At 41.6% G+C, this 21,260-nt stretch overlaps 1 protein-coding gene across 3 annotated transcripts in view; it reads right to left on the bottom strand.

Annotated features, from left to right (window-relative positions):
- Nucleotides 1–1,105: 1,105 nt before the first annotated feature.
- LOC140194919 (kinesin-like protein KIF24) overlaps nt 1,106–21,260 on the bottom strand; it is a 78,134-nt gene continuing 57,979 nt past the window's right edge. For all 3 annotated transcript variants that reach the window (XM_072252309.1, XM_072252310.1, XM_072252308.1), the window contains 2 exons: nt 12,686–12,779; nt 1,106–3,305 (listed from right to left, as the gene is read on the bottom strand). In XM_072252309.1, the coding sequence (XP_072108410.1) occupies nt 3,189–3,305; nt 12,686–12,779 (211 nt within the window). In that variant the 3' untranslated portion in view covers nt 1,106–3,188. The remainder of the gene's footprint in view (nt 3,306–12,685; nt 12,780–21,260) is intronic.

Below are 21,260 nucleotides of genomic sequence, written 5' to 3'. Positions count from 1 at the left end.
GCCTGGTGAAATAAATGGGAGGTCAGATGATACAGACCTCAGGACACATGATCGGGACACTGAATGAGCATTGTTGTGCCCACAGAGAAAGTGGGTTTTGGAGGATCGATCCAAATTGCTAATCCAGCGGTGAAGAAGGGGTTGACTGGTGGGGAGTTGTCTATGTGTCCACCCTTGCTGGGGTGATAGCTCCACCACAGGAAAACCGGACCCCTGGTTAAAGTCACAGTCGGTGACTCGTAAAGGATTTCGGAGGACGACGAGAAAATCGACAGCATCAGCTCACCTGAAGACTCAACTCACTCTCTCTCTCTCTCTCTCTCTCTCTCTCCATCACTACTCAAATAAATACCACGAACTCAACTGAACTGAACTTTACTCAACATCATAAGACTGTACCTTTTTACCCCTAGACTTAAAGAAGTTTGGTTTTCATACATATATATTCCACACTTACTTTTATATATAATCATTGCTAACCTGTGTGATTTATTTACATTGATATTACTGCATTGCGTAGTTACTAATAAATATTATTAGTTTATAGCAATACGAGACTCCAAAGTGTTTTCCATCTCTGCTGGTTCTTTATCCCCGTCACAGGGTCCGTGACACTTTGTTGTATTTTTCTATGACTCTAACCATCATTTGGTCATTTAGATGATCCAACTTCCTAGTTACATCTATACCTATTTACTGATACTCCTAATTATTTTATATTAAACTACTAAATTTTGTTTCTTGGTCCATCAAACTTTACAACATTCAGTAACTCTATTGGTAAATGTTCAATTACAATTGTGATTTAGCATTTATTCAAATGCAACCAGTGTACTTTAAATGAAAGAAGCAAACTTTGAACAGAAATACAATAACATTAAGTTTATCATTAGTTGTGATTTCCAAAATAGATATCATCAGGAAGAACCTCAGTTCCAGTCCAGTTGCCTGTCATTTTGAATTGAATGTCAAAGGATTATTGTTTGTCATAATGTTTCTGATGGAGTTTAAACAAACTGAAAATATTTTTGAAATTGGTGTAAATATAAGAATTTTATTGACCATGAGGTTCTTTGTTACACAAAGCATAGCAGTGATATAGTAAGTTCTGCTTCTGCATAGATACATTTATTAATGCTCTACAGTTAGAATGCCTTTAAACTACTTAGTACTCAACACATTTTGAAATGCTAAACATGATATCTTTAAGTTTTGGAAGTGACACTGAATTTTAATTACTAATCTGCAGTCAATTTTAAGAAGGCAAACTTGCAAAAATGTTCACTTTTCAGTTTATTTAAAATACAATTAATTAATCAACATTTTCATTAAACTATCCATTACAAACTTCAAACTGCAAATACAAGGAAATTACACAAATGGAGGTGAACAACATTCAAAGGAAGTGCATAGGTTCAATACAGTAAATGGTTTTTCTTTCACTGCTTGTCGTGTGTGCCCATATATAATTTAATGAAGTATTGCATTTTTGAAATAGCAAGACTTGGTTTAATCAGTTATTACTTGCTAATGATTCTTGCTTATCGGGTGGGGGAGGGGGTAATTTCTAAGTGCAGGTGTTGGAAATTTTGCACTTCCCTGATGGAACTCTAATAAGGAATATCAGATTGCGGTAATTTATGTCAAATTTCTTTTAAAACAATTGTCTGTATTAGTGTGTTTTGCCACAGAGATAGACACAAAGCTTTAATTTTGCTCTGACATTCAAGGATTGCAATATTAGCATTGTTTCAACAGTATATTAACATATATAATAAAGTGAAAACAAGGGAAGTTGAAAAGTGAAATAATGCCTTTGATTAGTTTGGATTATTCAGTGAATAGTCAAGAAACACAATTTGACATTCTTTTTTCCCAGACAAAGGTCAATGAGGACTTTGGTGAAGAAGTGATATTTATTGCTCGGGTGCCATGTTTCTAAAATTAGTAGAATCACTTTCTAATGTTCAGTAATCCTCAATCACTGCAAAATAAATGCAAGCTTACATCTCCTTAAAATGGAGTGTGCCTGCATACAGTCCATTATACTGATACATTTAAACTTGTCACTGCACAGCCTAGCTAACGACTGATTGACAAAAAAAAGACATTTACTTAACAATATTACGATATTTGCAACTTATTAAAACATTTCTAATTGTAGGAGAAAATATTAGTTTGCCTTATATTGTAGTGTGTCTGCAGGAGTACACACTACAAGTGAGAGGAAGGATCTTTGACTGAATTACGAAGTTGTGCACCTCCCAATCAATCAATGCAATGTCCTCACTAAGTGGTATGGAGTGCATGTTAACCCACCTAAATCAAAGATCAACTACTGACTCAATTCCAGTTTTCTTCAGATAGGTAATGATGAGCAAGACTATTCCACCACTCAACAATTCCATTATTTACTGTTCCCAGTGTTTGGTTTCACCACTTCATCTGGGTTTTTTTTCATGTTTTTACTGAAGCAAAATTTCAAGAAATTAATTCCAAATCTAAGTCTTATTCTCAGTTTATTTAAAAATGCATATTTAATGTTGCATATTGTTAATTAATCTACCACTATAATATAACCTTAATATTTTGTTTTCTTTCCAAATGTGCAATCTATAACTCATTTACCTAATACTCTTAACACTGGAATCAACCCCTTTTTAAGGACTTATCTTTTCTGTATCCAACCTGAATTGGCGTTGAGACTGTTTGGTCTGATTGTGTGAATTTCTGACATGGTACACCCTTTCTGAGTTTTCATCCTCTCTCTCAATGGCAGAACAGCTCCCTCTTTTGTGCGTAATTCACCAGTTTATGACTGTACAATAATGATTGAACATACGAGTCAAGCCTGTTAAGCATTATGACCCTGATGCGAGCATGTATTTTTCCTCTGTAATCATTACCTGGTGAACACATAAATAATGAACACTTGCATAGGATCCAGACAGAAGCAACCATGAACAGAGTTGAGAGGGGAAACTGTAATCTTCAAATTATATTGGACTGTACCCACACAGAAAGTTCAAAATTAGATTTCAGAATTAAGAAATATAAAGATTTATTTTTGTATCTTGTATTTAAATAATAATTGCTCCGAAACTTATAGAAAGGTCAGATATATGCACGGATAGTCTCTTGCTTTACCACTACAATTTACACTAAAGCTAAGATTCAGGATCATTAAATTATTGCTTTGTCCTGGGAGGATTATGATACTTATGGATCTCGCCTTGCAGATGCTGGATGCTTTTAGCTTTTAGCATCAGGATCTCTTCTAGTTGTGTTACATAATCATTGAAGTCCTGCCAAGTAAAAGAATTCTTTGTTCAGGCAATTTTAACCACATTGAAAACAATTATTAGCAGTATTCATACATCTAGTATATATCAGTGCAGTGTTAATCAATTATCTATAAACATCCCTTAAATATCCATATAAAAACAGCTAATCCACCCAACATTAACAATGTTTTTCATGGAACTATAAGGAATCTATTCATCCACTCATTATTGATTTTCTGTAACTTCTCCAACATAAGAAATTAAGGCTATTGTCTATGATTTAATCTGCCATGTGTTGTATTGCAAATTGATTCAGAGTTACACCCCACAGAAATAGGCTGTTCAGCCTACTGAGGTTTACACTACCAAGCACCCATTTACACGAAAGCCACACTAATCCCATTTTATTCTCCCCAATCTGCCATCGATGGCATAGTGATTAGTGAAACAGTTTAAGGTGCTAGCAATCTGGGTTCAATCCTACTGCTGCCTGGAAGGACTTTGTACGGTTTCCTCATTGCAGTGTGTGTTTCTTCCAGGTGCTCCAGTTTTCTCCCACATTCTAAAGACATCGGTTAAAGTTAGGGTTAGTAAGTTGCAGGTATGCCATGCTGGCACCAGAAGCATGGTGACACTTGCTGGCTGCCCCCAGCATATCTGCAGATTGATGCAAAAGACATATTCCACTGTATGTTTCGATATACTACATATGTGACAAATAAAGATAATCTTTAACATCCCATTCTGACATGTGATCCATGGCCTCTTTCCTCCACTGCCACGATGAGGCTCCAGATTCCACCATTCACCCACGCAATGGGCAATTTACAATGAGAAGAATAATGCAAATTAATTTTAAACTTCTATATTTATTTACATCTGCTGAAATAAGGACCTTCAAAAGAATTGTTTGTTTAAGCTAAAAGTGCAAATGTGCTGAAAGCATTTAGAACACGGGTTCCCAACCTCTTTATATGCCATGGACCAATACCATTAAGCAAGGGGTCCATACATCCCAGGTTGGGAATCCCTAATTTAGAGGTAAGCGAACTTAGGACTGTTAACAAGATGATAGAACAACAGTGACTATCTGTGCACAATAATTATAGTCCGCCAAATGCACATCATCCTACCAGTGACTGATCAAATGAAAGACATGGATATGTGATGATGTGCATAAATCTGACCGTGTCTCAATGCTCCCAGACACTGGCTGGGTAACAGCCAGGATAACAGAGACCACCTTCTGTGATCTATTTCAGAGAAGAACCGGAAACAGAATCATGAGGTTTTTAAGGGAACAAATCTGGTCCAGAAGTTCGAAGAGGTTTTCGTTCCATTCCAGATGTTTGACTATATGTTTGACTATAAGTCACAATCCAAGCTTAATTCTTAAATTAAGTGAAGAATAGGTCTTTTCAAAGTTTGTGTCAATAAAGGAGATTTATAACTGAATTTTCCAAACTCCACCCTCCTCCAGTCGGAGTAATCCACTCTCTTCATGTTGACCAACCTCCAAAGTGACAATGTATGTTGCTCATGTGCCTCCCCCTTTGGCTTTGACAGCATGAATTCCATAATTCCCAAGTTCAACCTACCCCGTTTTAGTGGTGCTAGGAAGTTTGTGAACCCTGTAGAATTTTCTCTATCTCGACATAAATATGACCTAAAATGCAATCAGATCTTCACGCAAGTCCTAAAACTAGATAAAGATACTCAATTAAATAAATCTGTTCATTTATTTATTGAGAAAAATTATCCACTATTACATGTGTAACCCTGAGGTTTGGCCAGCATACATTTGTCTAGGGTAAGATAGCCTCCGGCCCAGCCAAACTGCGAAATCTTGTTAGTGTGGATGCTGCATTATGTGTTGCCCAATTACAAATCCAAACCGCAAAATATCAGACAGTCAACCATATGCAATTAAACGATTGAAGTTTATAAATCTTAATCTGACTATAGGAGCATAGAAAACCTACAGCACAATACAGGCCCTTCGGACCACAAAATTGTGCCGAACATGTCCCTACCTTAGAAACTACTAGGCTTACCTATAGCCCTCTATTTTTCTAAGCTCCATGTACCTATCCAAAAGTCTCTTAAAAGACTCTATCGTATCTGCCTCCACCACCGTTGCCGGCAGCCCATTCCACTCTCATCATCTTATACACCTCTATCAGGTCACCTCTCATCCTCCATCGCTCCAAGGAGAAAAGGCCGAGTTCACTCAACCTATTCTCATAGGCATGCTCCCCAATTCAGGCAATATCCTTGTAAATCTCCTCTGTACCCTTTCTATGGCTTCTACATCCTTCCTGTAGTGAGGAGACCAGAACTGAGCACAGTACTCCAAGTGGGGTCTGACCAGGGTCCTATATAGCTGCAACATTACCTCTCGGCACCAAAATTCAATTCCACGATTGATGAAGGCCAATACACCATATGCCTTCTTAACCACAGAGTCAACCAGCGCAGCTGCTTTGAGTGTCCTATGGACTTGGACCCCAAGATCCCTCAGATCCTCCACACTGCCAAGAGTCTTACCATTAATACTATATTCTGCCATCATATTTGACCAACCAAAATGAACCACTTCACACTTATCTGGGTTGAACTCCATCTGCCACTTCTCAGCCCAGTTTTGCATATCAATGTCCCACTGCAACCTCTGACAGCCCTCCACACTATCCACAACACCTCCAACCTTTGTGTCATCTGCAAACTTACTAACCTATCCCTCCTCTTCCTCATCCAGGTCATTTATAAAAATCACGAAGAGTAAGGGTCCCAGAACAAATCCCTGAGGCACTCCACTGGTGACCGACCTCTATGCAGAATATGACCAGTCTACAACCACTCTTTGCCTTCTGTGAGCAAGCCAGTTCTGGATCCACAAAGCAATGTCCCCTTGGATCCCATGCCTCCTTACTTTCTCAATAAGCCTTGCATAGGGTACCTTATCAAATGCCTTGCTGAAATCCATATACACTACATCCACTACTCTTCCTTCATCAACGTGTTTAGTCACATCCTCAAAAAATTCAATCAGGCTTGTAAGGCACAACCTGCCCTTGACAAAGCCATGCTGACTATTCCTAATCATATTATACCTCTCCAAATGTTCATAAATCCTGCCTCTCAGGATCTTCTCCACCAACTTACCAACCACGGAGGTAAGACTCACTGGTCTATAATTTCCTGGGCTATCTCTACTCCCTTTCTTGAATAAAGGAACAACATCCCAACCCTCCAATCCTCTGGAACCTCTCCCGCCCCCATTGATAATGCAAAGATCATTGGCAGAGGCTCAGCAATCTCCTTCCTTGCCTCCCACAGTAGCCTGGGGTACAACTCATCCGGTCCCGGCAACTTATCCGACTTGATACTTTCCAAAAGCTCCAGCACATCCTCTTTCTTAATATCTACATGCTCAAGCTTTTCAGTCTGCTGCAAGTCTGCACTACAATCACCAAGATCCTTTTCCATAGTGAATACTGAAGTAAAGTATTCATTAAGTACCTCCACTATTTCCTCCGGTTCCATACACACATTCCCACTGTCACACTTGATTGGTCCTATTCTTTCACATCTTATCTTCTTGCTCTTCACATACTTGTAGAATGCCTTGGGGGTTTCCTTCATCCTGCCCACCAAGGCCTTCTCATGCCCCTTCTGGCTCTCCTAATTTCATTCTTAAACTCCTTCCTATTAGCCTTATAATCTTCTAGATCCCTAACATTACCGAGCTCTCTGAACCTTTTGTAAGCTTTTCTTTCCTTCTTGACTAGATTTATTACAGTCTTTGTACACCACGGTTCCTGTACCCTACCGTAACTTCCCTGTCTCACTGGAACGTACCTCCACACAAATATCCCCTGAACGTTTGCCACATTTCTTCCGTACTTTTCCCTGAGAACATCTGTTTTCAACTTAAGCTTCCAATTTCCTGCCTGATAGCCTCATAATTCCCCTTACTCCAATTAAACACTTTTCTAACTTGTCTGTTCCTATCCCTCTGCAATGCTATTGTAAAGGAGATAGAATTATGATCACTATCTCCAAAATGCTCTCCCACTGAGAGATCTGACAACTGACCAGGTTCATTTCCCAATACCAAGTCAAGTACAGCCTCTCCTTTTGTAGGCTTTTCTACATATTATGTCAAGAAACCTTCCTGAACACACCTAACAAGTTCCACCCCATCTAAACCCCTTGTTCTAGGGAGATGCCAATCGGCATTTGGGAAATTAAAATCTCCCATCATGCCAACTCTGTTATTATTACACATTTCCAGGATCTGTTTCCCTACTTGCTCCTCGATATCCCTGTTACTATTGGGCGGCCTATAAAAAACACCAAGTTATTGATCCCTTCCTGTTCCTAACTTCCATCCACAGAGACTCTGTAGACAATCCCTCCGTGGCGTCCACCTTTTCTGCAGCCGTGACACTATCTCTGATCAACAGTGCCATGCCCCCACCTCTTTTGCCTCCCTCCCTGTCCTTTCTGAAACATCTGAAACCCGGAACTTGAAGTAACCATTCCCGTCCCGGAGCCATCCAAGTCTCTGTAATGGGCACCACATCATATCTCCAAGTACTGATCCATGCTCTAAGCTCATCCGCTTTGTTCAAAACACTCCTTGCGTTAAAATAGACGCATCTCAAACCTTCGGTCTGAGGACGTCCCTTTTCTATCACCTGCCTATCCTCCCTCTCGCACTGTCTGCAAGCTTTCTCTATTTGTGAGCCAACCTCCTCTTCCCCAGTCTCTTCAGTTCGGTTCCCACCCCCCCAACAATTCTAGATTAAACACTCCCCAGTAGCCTTAGCAAACCTCCCCGCCAGGATATTGGTCGTCCTGGGATTCAAGTGTGACCCATCCTTTTTGTAAAGGTCACACCTGCCCCAAAAGAGGTCCCAATGATCCAGAAATCTGAATCCCTGCCCCCTAATCCGGAGGAAAGCACACAGAGGGGGAATCACAAAGCCAAGGAAAGAGGACCGAGTCGAGACAACACAGACCTTTGGAGAAGAGGAGTTCGGTGGGTAATACCGCTCCGCCTGACCGGAAGTTCACCGAGAGCAGTAAGCGGCGTGAAGGAGTGGGGTGCTTACTGTTCTGGCTAACAACGGATGGTGAAATCCGGGGTATATTACGATCGAGGAACGTGTTTGCAGACTGGATATTGAACTTTTTACTGTTGGACTTCGGCCTCATTCCACCGTGATACAACACTTGGCGGCGCGGGAGGTCGTTCCTGCCTGTGGCCATCGAACGTGCAGCTCCTCCCGTGGAGGGTCAGACACCCTGAGCCAATAGACTGGTCCTGGACTTATTTTCCATCTGGCATAGTTTTGCATTTTGTTGTTTGATTGTTGGGGTTTTTTGTATTGCTATATTTACGCTCTATTCTTGGTTGGTGCGGCTGTAACGAAACCCAATTTCCCTCGGGATTAATAAAGTATATTTATCTATCTATGCTCCAATCCCTCAGCCATGCATTTATCCTCCACCTCATTCTATTCCTATATACTCACTGTCGCGTGGCACAGGCAGTAATCCCAAGATTACTACCTTTGCGGTCCTGCTTCTCAACTTCCTTCCCAACTCCTGTACTCTTTTTTCAGGACCTCTTCCCTTTTCCCACCTATCTCATTGTTACCAATATGTACCACGACCTCTGGCTGTTCTCCCTCCCAGTGCAGGATATCTTGGACACAATCTGAAACATCCTGGAACCTGTCACCTGGGAGGCAAACTACCATCCGAGTTTCTTTCCTGTGTCCACAGAATCGCCTGTCTGACCCTCTAACTATAGAGTCCCCTATCACTACTGCCTTCCTCTTTCTTTCCCTACCCTTCTGAGCCACAGGGCTAGACTCTGTGCCAGAGGCACGGCCACTGTTGCTTCCCCCAGGTGGGCTGTCCCCACCCCCCCCAACAGTACTCAAACAGGAGTACTTATTGTCAAGGGGTACAGCCACAGGGTTACTCTCTCGAACCTGACTCTTCCCCTTCCCCTTCCTGACTGTGACCCACTTGTCTGTCTCCTGTGTCCCCGGTGTGACCACCTGCCTATAACTCCTTACTATCACCTCCTCGCTCTCCCTGACCAGGCGAAGGTCCTTGAGCTGCATATTCAGTTCCCTAACTCGGTCCCTTAGGAGTGGCAGCTCGACACACCTGGTGCAGCTATGGCTGTCCGGGAGGCTGGGAGACTCCAGGGCCTCCCACATCTGACACCAAGCACAGAAAACTGGCCTCACACAAATACTTCCTCCTTTCCGCAAATAACACCAGTAAACCTACCTCGCCTCATCCCGTTACCGCCAAAGCCCGTTGAGCCAAAGCCCTAATACTCTGCTGTCTCTCACTCCACTGCCCACTCCGAACGCTGCCTGCTGGATATGCCAGTCTTCTTTTTAAACCTTTTGTGCTCTACTGGCTGATGTCATGCGCCTGCGCAGTCTTGCCTTTCTTTTACCCTGAGTGGTAAAAAACTGCCTTGGCTCCGAAAATCAGCCGTTCACTTGCAGCCTTCTTGCTCCGAATACAGGGTTAGTAAAGAAAATAAGAAGAAAAAAGGCCCATTTTAATGAAACAGACTAAAGTGCACATTGGAGCTCACAGAATCGTCCATTCGTCCCCCATCAACTTCCTCCAAGCGTCACTGACCGTCGGACCCTCGCTTTGAGACCACTCCGTCCGGTGGCCTACCAACTCTTTCCATTCGCGTCTTCTCTCTTCATCTCTCGCTGACAAAAGACCACAAAATCCCTGCTCCCAGACCCATAAGACAGAACAATGCCTCTCATTGGCTAGCATACATTCCAAAGCCCCCGTTATCTCTAGTCATAACCCAAACATTGCAGCTACAGAGAAACCATTACCTTAGCAGTGAAACATTACAGACAGGTCATTGCATCAGCAGTGAAACTGTACAGTGCGTTACACATGTATTTGTTGGGAAAAGGATGTGACTCTCTGGGGTACTGCCTTCTACAAAAGCTATTTGGAGTCAGGTGTTCCAATCAATGAGATGAGATTGGAGTTGGGGATTGTAGAGGTGTCCTGCCCTATAAAGACACACAAAGTCAGGTTACTGACAGAGCCTGCTCTTCTCAAAAGATCTGTTTATGTGCAGCATGTCTTGATCAAAACAACTTTCAGAGGACCTTAGAAGAATTGTAGAGATGCATGAAGTTGGAAAAGGCTATAACAGCATTTCTAAAGATCTGAGTGTTCATCAATCCACAGTAAGAGAAATTGTCTAGAAATGGAGGAAACTCGTTACTCTCCCTACAAGTGGGTATTCTGCAAAGATCACATCAAGAGCACTGAACAAGAATGATGTCCGTGAAAGGACACAATGGAAGAAACCACTGTTCTCAACAAACAAAAAAAAATACTGCATGTGTCAAATTTGCAAAAGACTACCTGGACATTCTACAATGCTTCTGAGACAATGGTCTGTGTACAGATGAGACAAAAGTTGAACTTTCTGGCAGAAATGCACATTGCTATGTTTGGAGGAAAAAGGGCACTGCACACCAACACCAAAACCTCATCCCAACTGTGAAGATTGATGGAAGGAGCATCATGGTCTGGGCTGCAATGTTGCCTCAGGGCCTGGACAGCTTGCTATCATTGAGGGAACAATGAATTCAAATTGTATCAAGACATTTTACAGGAGGATGTCAACGTAGCAGTCCATCACCTGAAGCTCAATAGAAGTTGTATAATGCAACGAGACAACAATCTGAAGACAAGAGTAAATCAACAACAGAATGGTTTAAAAAGAAGAAAATTTTGTGTTTTGGAATGGCCGAGTCAAAGTCCTGACCTTTATCCAACAGAGATGTTGTGGAGGGACCTGAAGCAAGCAGTTCATGCAAGGAAGCCCATCAACATCTCAGAGTTGAAGCAATTTTGTAAGGAAGAATGGTCTAAAATTCTTCCAAGCAGGACTAATCAACAGTTACCGGAAATGTTTTGCTGAGGTTATGGATTTACAAGTTACTGAAAGCAAAGGTTCACGTACTTTTTCTAATAAATATATGTAACCTCCCGGGAGGGGGGAGAAGATGGCGGCGCGACAGCAGCGCGCATGGTCACTTCAGTGATGATATCTGCTATCTGTCAAGTAGGGGACAGTGCACAATTCTGATTTGATGGAGACAGACGTGAGAGCACGGAGGAACATCTGGAAAATTTCTGAAATGCCCGCTTCGTTGCCGCTGCTACTGTGTGGTAACTGGAATCTCTGGAGCTGAAGGCCTCAAAATCCTCGGTTTTGCGTGCTTCCTCGGTCGGGAAGAAGTTGAAGGCGCTCGGGAGGCTGTATCAGAGAGGCTGGTCGGAAGCTCGGAGTTTTCGGACGGGTGGACTCCCTGTCGGCTGTGGTTGGGTGCTTCCAAGGTATCGGCAAGTTGACGGTGCCTGGAGGTTTATGGCAGGGAGTTTGTCCCTTTTGCCGCCTGCTATCGGGGACTCGGGAGTCGATCGACTCGGGACTTTGAGACTTTTTTTTTAACTGTGCCCATGGTTTGTTTTTCATCAAATTATGGTATTGTTTTGCACTGCTGTAACTATATGTTATAATTATATGGTTCTGTCAGTGTTAGTCTTTGGTCTGTCCTGTTTTCTGTGATATCACTCCAGAGAAACATTGTACCATTTCTTAATGTATGTATGCATTTCTAAATGACAATAAAAGAGGACTGAGTGTTCTCATAATCTAATAGTGGATCATTTTTCTCAATAAATAAATGAACAATTATAATGTTTTTGTGTTGTTTATTTAATTGGGTTCTCTTTATTTAAATTTAGGACTTCTGTGAAGATCTAATCACATCTTAGGTCATATTTATGGAGAAATAGAGAAAATTCGACAGGGTTCACAAACTTTCTAACACCACTGTATTTAGTCCTAGCCTAATCACAAGACAATATACAAAAACCAATTGAGTTACTAACAGTATCTCTTTGCACTGTGGGAAGAAACCACAATACCCGCAGGAAACTCACACAGTCATGGGGAAAACGTATAAACTCCTTTCAGACGATGCTGGAAACGAACTCTGAACTCCAGAACACCCACGAGCTGTAATAGCATTGCACTAACTGCTACACTAACGTGGTGCCCATAATTTATCATTTCACTTTGAAATTTTATTGTTTACCAAATTATATTTTATTATGTCAGATTCTTGCAATCAAAATTCTGGAGCCCCTGTTTCTGCACTGAAAATAAAGGAAAAGCTTTTTCACTTATCCCAAACTTTTACTGGAATGTAATCCTTGTGCAAATGAATGGTATTTGTATTAAAGAATATATTTGTGCAAAAAAAACCCAAAACAACTTCTAGTTTTTGGATTATTAAGAAAATTCTTACCAATATCGTTAGTTTGTTGAGCAGATATTCTTCTTTTTCAAAAAGAGCTAACGTTTCTTCTAGCTGTTTACAGTGCGATTGGACAACAAGTTTCCTGCAGTGCAAAGAACAAAATGGTTTGTAATTTACTGCAAACCTCTGTGTAAATTTGAGAAATTGGATCTCATCCTCTAAATCTGTTTGGTACACTCTTCCAAACTCTATGAATCCAATTTTAGATAATCTTTTCTAGGTTGTGTGGGAACTGGCCAGCTCTGAAGTAAGATTTTTAGGCAGACTGTTACAGATTCCCACATCAGCAGGTTTTTCCATCTCCCCAACAACCTTCTGCCAATTTAAATCTATATCTCCTGGTGTTTGAACAACCCATTGAGAGAAATAGGCTCTTGCTCTTTATACCACCTTGACCCTGATAAGCTTCTTTCAGCCTCCTCTGCTCATGATAAAGAGTGCTGGGCCTCTTAAGGAGCAGTAAGATGGATAAGTCCCCAGAGCCTGATGGGATATAATCCAGGTTATTGTGAGAGGCAAGTGAAGCGATTGCTAAGGCCCTAACAAATATCTTCATGTCCTTTCAAGGCACAGGTGAGGCTCCAGAGGACTGTTGACTAGCTAATGTTGTTCCAATATTCAAGAAGGGAACCAGGGATAACCCTGAAAAATATAGAGCAGCGAGTCTCACATCAGCGATAGGGAAGTTACCTGACAGAACTTGAAGGAAATTTTTGACACGGTGCTGATGGTGATTGATGAAAGTAGCTCTATGGATGATGTTTACGTGGATTTTAGTAAGGAGTTTGACAAGGTCCCTTATGGAAAGCTCATCCAGATTAAGATGCATGGGATCCATGGCAAATTGGCCTTTTGGATTCAAAACAGATTTGCCCATAGGAGACAGAGGGTGGTGGTCAATGGGACTAATACTAGCTGGAGGTCTGTGATTAGTGGTATTCCACAGGAACCTGTGCTGGGACCTGGGTGAAAATAAACGTAGCTTGGTAGGTTAGAAAGTTTGCAGGTGATATGAAGATTGGTGGTGTGGATAGCTTAGAAGACTGGCACAGAATACAATGGGACATAGGTCAGTTTCAGATAGAAACCATAGAAACTACAGCACAGAAACAGGACTTTTGGCCCTTCTTGGCTGTGCCGAACCATTTTCTGCCTAGCCCCACTGACCTGCACACGGACCATATCCCTCCATACACCTCCCATCCATGTATCTGTCCAATTTATTCTTAAACGTTAAAAAAGAACCCGCATTTATCACCTCGTCTGGCAGCTCATTCCATACTCCCACCACTCTCTGTGTGAAGAAGCCCCCACTAATGTTCCCTTTAAACTTTTCCCCCCTCACCCTTAACCCATGTCCTCTGGTTTTTTTCTCCCCTTGCCTCAGTGGAAAAAGCCTGCTTGCATTCACTCTAACTATACCCGTCATAATTTTATATACGTCTATCAAATCTCCCCTCATTCTTCTACGCTCCAGGGAATAAAGTCCTAACCTATTCAACCTTTCTCTGTAACTGAGTTTCTCAAGTCCTGGCAACAACCTTGTAAACTTTCTCTGTACCCTTTCAACCTTATTTACATCCTTCCTGTAATTTGGTGACCAAAACTGAACACAATACTCCAGATTTGGCCTCACCAATGCCTTATACAACCTCATCATAACATTCCAGCTCTTATACTCAATACTTTGATTAATAAAGGCCAATGTACCAAAAGCTCTCTTTACGACCCTATCTACCTGTGATGCCACTTTTAGGGAATTTTGTATCTGTATTCCCAGATCCCTCTGTTCCACTGCGTTCCTCAGTGCCATACCATTAACCCTGTATGTTCTACCTTGGTTTGTCCTTCCAACGTGCAATACCTCACACTTGTCTGCATTAAACTCCATCTGCCATTTTTCAGCCCATTTTTCCAGCTGGTCCAAGTCCCTCTGCAGGCTCTGAAAACCTTCCTCGCTGTCTACTACACCTCCAATCTTTGTATCATCAGCAAATTTGCTGATCCAATTTACCACATGGTATAGGTGGAGAAATAGCAGATAGAATTTAATCCAGCCAAGTGTGAAGTGTTGCACCTTGGTAGGTCAAATGTAAAGAGACAGTATACCGTTAAGGGCGAGATCCTTAACAGTGTTGATGAGCAGAGGGATCTTGGGGTCCAAGTTCACACCTCCCTGAAAGTGGCTACACAGGTTGATCGGGCGGTTAAAAAGGCATAGAGCATGCTTGTCTTTATTAGTCAAGGCACTGAGTTCAAAGTTACGAGCCTGTGTTGCAGTTTTATAAAACTCCAGTTAGGCTGCATCTGGAGTATTACATACAGTTCTGATCGCCTCATTACAGGAAGGAAATCAAGGCTTTAGAGAGGGTGTAGAAGAGGTTTACCACAATGTTGTCTGAGTTAGAGAGCATGTGCTATCATGAGAGGTTGGACAAACTTGGGTTGTTTCCTCTGGAATGGCTGAAGGGAAAATCTGCTAAGATTATGAGAGGCATACATAGAATAGACAGACAATATCTTTTTCCAAGGGTTGAAATATTTGATACCAGAGGGCATATATTTAAGGAGAGAGGGGATCATTTCAAAGAGATGTGAGGGCCAGGCTTTTTGTTATACACAGAGTGTACTGCCTGCAGCGTGAGTACAATCGAAGGATACAAACATTGTGTAGGCAGAACAGAGTAATTTAGTTAACCATTTGATTACTCATGTAATTGGTTCGGCACAACATTGAGGGCTGAAGAGCCTGTTCCTGTGCTGTACTGTTCTACGTCCTATGTTCTAATATCCCACGGGCTTTTATTTTTGACCAACCTTCTAAGTGGGACCTTGCCAAAGGACTTATTAATATCCATCCAGACTACATCAATGCTCCTCTCTTCTGTCCACTTGGTGTCCTCCTACCATGCCATAACTTTACAAATCAGAATTGTCCTCCTGTGAAGTCCATTACAAAATATTCAATAAGAATATTATCTAAATACTCCACAACCATGCACAGGTGATCTTTTTGCACTCAAAAAAGCCTATATAATTATCTCTTTTACTGTATATTCTTGCTCATTATATATCAATAAAGTATCTTCAGACTTTTGGATTTTACTTGCCGTCTTTTTCATATCTTTACCTGGTCATTGGGCTGGGGGAGGGCTCTCATCTGCCAGTCTTTAATGGACTGTTTAACATGAAGTTCTCACAGAAAGTCTCTCATTGCTCTGAGAATGCTTTGCTCTCAAGAAGTTCTTGCCAGTCCATCCATGGTCTCAATTCATGGCCCTTTTCATTACTCATTCAAAAGCTCAAATTGAACTTATTATCAAAGTATGTACAGTTGAAGTCAGGAGTTTAAATATACTTTAGCCAAATATATTTAAACTCAGTTTTTCACAATTCCTGACATTTAATCCTAGAAAACGTTCCCTGTCTTAGGTCAGTTAGGATCACTACTTTATTTTAAGAATGTGAGATGTCAGAATAATAGGAGAGAGAATGATTTATTTCAGCTTTTATTTCTTTCATCACTTTCCCAGTGGGTCAGAAGTTTATATACACTTTGTTAGTATTTGGTAGCGTTGCCTTTAAATTGTTTAACTTGGGTCAAACGTTTTGGGTAGCCTTCCACAAGCTTCTCACAGTAAATTGCTGGAATTTTGTTCCATTCCTCCAGACAGAACTGGTGTAACTGAGTCAGGTTTGTAGGCCTCCTTGCTCACACACGCTTTTTCAGTTCTGCCCACAAATTTTCTATCGGATTGAGGTCAGAAAATGATGTCCAGTCTGGTTCATCCTTGGGAGCAATTTCCAAACTCCTGAAGGTACCACGTTCATCTGTACAAACAATAGTACGCAAGTATAAACACCATGTGATCGCGCAGCTGTCATACCGCTCAGGAAGGAGACGCAATCTGTCTCCTAGAGATGATCGTACTTTGGCGTGAAAAGTGCAAATCAATCCCAGAGGAACAGCAAAGGACCTTGTGAAGACACTGGAGGAAACAGGTAGACAGGTATCTACATCCACAGTAATACAAGCCCTATATCGACATAATCTGCTCAGCAAGGAAGAAGCCACTGCTCCAAAACCACCATAAAAAACCAGACTACAGTTTGCAGACAAAGTCCTCACTTTTTGGAGAAATGTCCTCTGGTCCGATGAAACAAAGATTGAACTGTTTGCCATAATGACTATCGTTATGTTTGGAGGAAAAAGGGTGAGGCTTGCAAGCTGAAGAACACCATCCCAACTGTGAAGCATGGGGGTGGCAGCATCATGTTGCGGGGGTGCTTTGCTGCAGGAGGAACTGGTGCACTTCACAAAATAAATGGCATCATGAGGAAGGAAAATTATGTGGATATATTGAAGCAACATCTCAAGACATCAGCCAGGAAGTTAAAGCTCGGTCGCAAATGGGTCTTCCAAATGGACAATGACCCCAAGCATGCCTCCAAAGTTGTGGCAAAATTGCTTAAGGACAACAAAGTCAAGGTATTGGAGTGGCCATCACAAAGTCCTGACCTCAATCTGATAGAAAATTTGTGGGCAGAACTGAAAGACCATGTGCGAGCAAGGAGGCCTACAAACCTGACTCAGTTACACCAGTTCTGTCTGGAGGAATGGAACAAAATTCCAGCAATTTACTGTGAGAAGCTTGTGGAAGGCTACCCAAAACGTTTGACCCAAGTTAAACAATTTAAAGGCAACGCTACCAAATACTAACAAAGTGTATATAAACTTCTGACCCACTGGGAAAGTGATGAAAGAAATAAAAGCTGAAATAAATCATTCTCTCTCCTATTATTCTGACATCTCACATTCTTAAGATAAAGTAGTGATCCTAACTGACCTAAGACAGGGAATGTTTTCTAGGATTAAATGTCAGGAATTGTGAAAAACTGAGTTTAAATGTATTTGGCTAAGGTGACTGTAAACTTCTGACTTCACTATATACTTCCTTGCAATTCATTTTCATGCAACCATTTACAGGAAAAAATAAACAAATACAATAGAGAGTCACAGAACAGTACAGCACAGAACAGGCCCATTGGCCTAGTGCATGCTGAACCATTTAAACCTAGTGCATGCTGACTCCAATCAATCTGCACCGGGTCCATAACTCTTCATACCCCTACTATCCATGTACCAACCCAAACTTCTCTTAAACATTGAAATCGAGCTCACATGCACCACATGCTGGCAGCTCATCCCATGCGCTCATGACACTGAGTGAAGAAGTTTCCTCTCATGTTCCCCTTAAACTTCTCACCATTCACCCTTAAGCCATGACCACTAGTTGCTGTACCACCAACCTCAGTGGATAAAAGCTGCTTGCATTCACCCTATCTATAGTCCTTTGTAATTTTGTATACCGCTATCAAATCTCCTCTGAATCTTCTACATTTTAAAGAATACAGTCCTAAACTACTCAGTCTTTCCTTATAACTCAGGTCCTCTAGTCCCAACAACACCCTTCTAAATTTTCTCTGTCGACCTTGTTTACATCATTCCTCTAGGTAAGTGATGAAAGCTGCACACAATACTCCAAGTTAGGCCTCATCAAGGTCTTATACAATTTCAACATAACATCCCATCTCCTGTACCCAATACTTTGATTAATGAAGGCCAAAGTGCCAAAAGCTTTCTTTACAGCCCTGTCTACCTGTGACACCACTTCCAATGAATTATGGACATGTATTCCAAGATCCCTTTGTTCCACCATACTCCTCAGTGCCCTACTGTTCTCTGTGTAGACCTACCTTGGTTGGTCCTACCAAAGTGCAACACATTGCACTTAGCTGCATTAAATTCTTTCTGCCATTTTTCAGCCTATTTTCCCAGCTGATTCAGATCCCTCTGCAAGCCACGATAGTCTTCCTCACTGTCCACTACACCCACAATCTTGGTGTCATCTGCAGATTTACTGATACAGTTAACCACATTATCATTCAGATCATTGATATAGATGACAAACAAAGGACCCAGCACTGATCCCTGTGGCACACCACTAGTCACAGGCCTCCAGTCAAAGAAGCAACTCTCTACTACCATGCTCTGGCTTCTGCCACAATGCCAATGTCTAATCCATTTACCACTTCATCCTGAATGCTGAGTGACTGAACCTTCTTGACCAGCCTTCCACGAGGAACCTTGCCAAATGCCTTACTAAAGTTTATGTAGACAACATCCACTGCTTTGCCTTCATCCACCTTGCTTGTAACTTCCTCAAAAAATTCTATAAGATGGGGTCGACATGATTGACCAGGTACAAAGCCATGTTGATTATACTTAATCAGTCCATGACTAACTAAATACTTATATATCTGGTCCCTTAGAATACCTTACAATAACTTTCCCACAACTGATGTCAGACTCACCGACCAATAATTTCTGGTTTATGCTTAAAGCCTTTTTTAAAGGGCGGAACAACATTGGCTATCCTCCACTCCTCTGGTACCCAAGGATGTTTTAAATATCTCTGTTAGGGCCCCAGCAATTTCTGCACTTGCTTCCCGTAGGGTCCAGACCCTGGGGGTTATCCACCTTGATTTGCCTCAGGGGAGCACACACCTCCTACTCTGTAATCTGTACAGGGTCAATGAACAGTCGATATTGTTCTATCTCACTTCTATAAACTCTATTTACCCAGGAGATGGACACACAGATTAATTCATTTAAGATCTCCTCCGTCCATTTTGGCTCCACACATAGATTACCATTTTGGTATTCCAGAAGTCGAAATTTATCCCTTGCAATGCTTTTATTTTCAAAATATCTGCAAAATCCCTTACGATCCTCCTTCACATTGTCTGCTGGAGCAACATCATGTCTTCATTTAGCCTTCCTGATTTCTTAAGTGTTCTCTTGCATTTCTTATACTCCCTAAGTACCTCATTTGTTTCTACTTGCCTATACCTGCTATGCACTTCCTTTTTTCTCTTAACCAGGTCCTTAATATCTCTTGAAAACCAAGATTCCCAACACTTGTTGTCCTGATCTTTTATTCTGGCAGGCACATACAAGCTTTGTAATCTCAAAATTTCATTTCTAAAAGCCTCCCACTTTCGAAGTGCACCTTTGCCAGAAAACAGCCTGTCCCAATCCACACTTGCATGCAACAAGATCTAGACAACATTAACAAATAGACTGCTAAATGGCAAGTAACATTTGTATCACAGAAGTGGCAGCCTCTGACCATCAACAACAAGAGGGATAAAACCAGCCAAAGGGATTCAGTGTAATTACCACTGTTTTAAGTACATAAGGGGTAAAAGAGAGCTGGGGGTAGACATAGGACCATAATAAAATGACGCTGGAGATATTCTAATGAGAGATGCAGAGATGGCAGAGGAACTGAATGCGTATTTTACATCAAACTTCACAGTGGAAGATGTCTGTAGTATACCGGACATCCAACAGTGTCAGGGAAGTGAAGTTTCTGCAGTGAAAATTACGACTGAGAAGGTGTTCAGGAAGCTTAATGGTCTGAGGGTGAATAAATCTCCTGGAGCTGGAGAGATTACAGAGTCATTAACGAAGATCTTTCAAGAATCCAAAGATTCTGGCATTGTGCTGGATGATGGGAAAATTGCAAACGTTACTCCACTATTTAAGAAGGGTGGGAGGCAGCAGAAAGGAAACTATAGACCTGTTAGCCTGACATTAGTGGCAGTATAGACAAAGGAGATACAGTAGATGTGGTGTACTTGGATTTTCAGAAGGCCTTTGACAAGGTGCTGCACATGAGGCTGCTTAGCCCATGGAATTACACAGAAGTTACTAGCGTAGGTGGAGCATTGGCTGGTCAGCAGAAAACAGAGAGTGGGAATAAAGGCATCTTATTCTGGCTGGCTGCCAGTTACCAGTAGAGTTCCACAGGGATCCGTGTTGGGACCACTGCTTTTTACGATGTGTGTCAATGATTTGGACTACGGTATTAATGGATTTGTGGCTAAATTTGCCGATGATACAAAGATAGGTGGAGGAGCGAGTAGTGTTGAGGAAACAGAAAGCCTTAGATAGTTTAGGGGAATGGGCAAAGAAGTGGCAAGTGAAATACAATGTTGGAAAGTGTCTGGTCATGAACTTTGGTGGAAGAAATAAATGGGCAGACTATAATTTAGATGGGGAGAGAATTCAAAATGCAGAGATGCAAAGGGACTTGGGAGTCCTTGTGCAAGATACCCTAATAGTTAACCTCCAGGTTGAATCAGTTGTGAAGAAGGCAAATGCAACGTTGGCATTCATTTCTGGAGGTATAGAATATAAGAGCAGGGATGTGATGTTGAGGCTCTATAAGGCACTCGTGAGACCACGTTTGGAGTACTGTGTGCAGCTTTGGGCTCCTTGTTTTAGAAAGGATATACTGACATTGCAGAGGGTTCAGAGAAGATTCACGAGAATGATTCCAGGAATAAAATGATTACCGTATGAAGAGCATCTAGCAGCTATTGGGCTGTATTCCCTGGAGTTCAGGAGAATGAGGGGGGATTTCATAGAAACATTCTGAATGTTAAAAGGCTTGAACAGATTAGATATGGCAAAGTTATTTCCCATGGCAGGGGA

The sequence above is a fragment of the Mobula birostris genome, chromosome 3 (assembly GCF_030028105.1).
Source record: "Mobula birostris isolate sMobBir1 chromosome 3, sMobBir1.hap1, whole genome shotgun sequence".
NCBI classification, from domain to species: domain Eukaryota; kingdom Metazoa; phylum Chordata; class Chondrichthyes; order Myliobatiformes; family Myliobatidae; genus Mobula; species Mobula birostris.
Note: the sequence above shows the minus strand (reverse complement) of the source record. Positions and strands in the feature narration are given on the sequence as shown.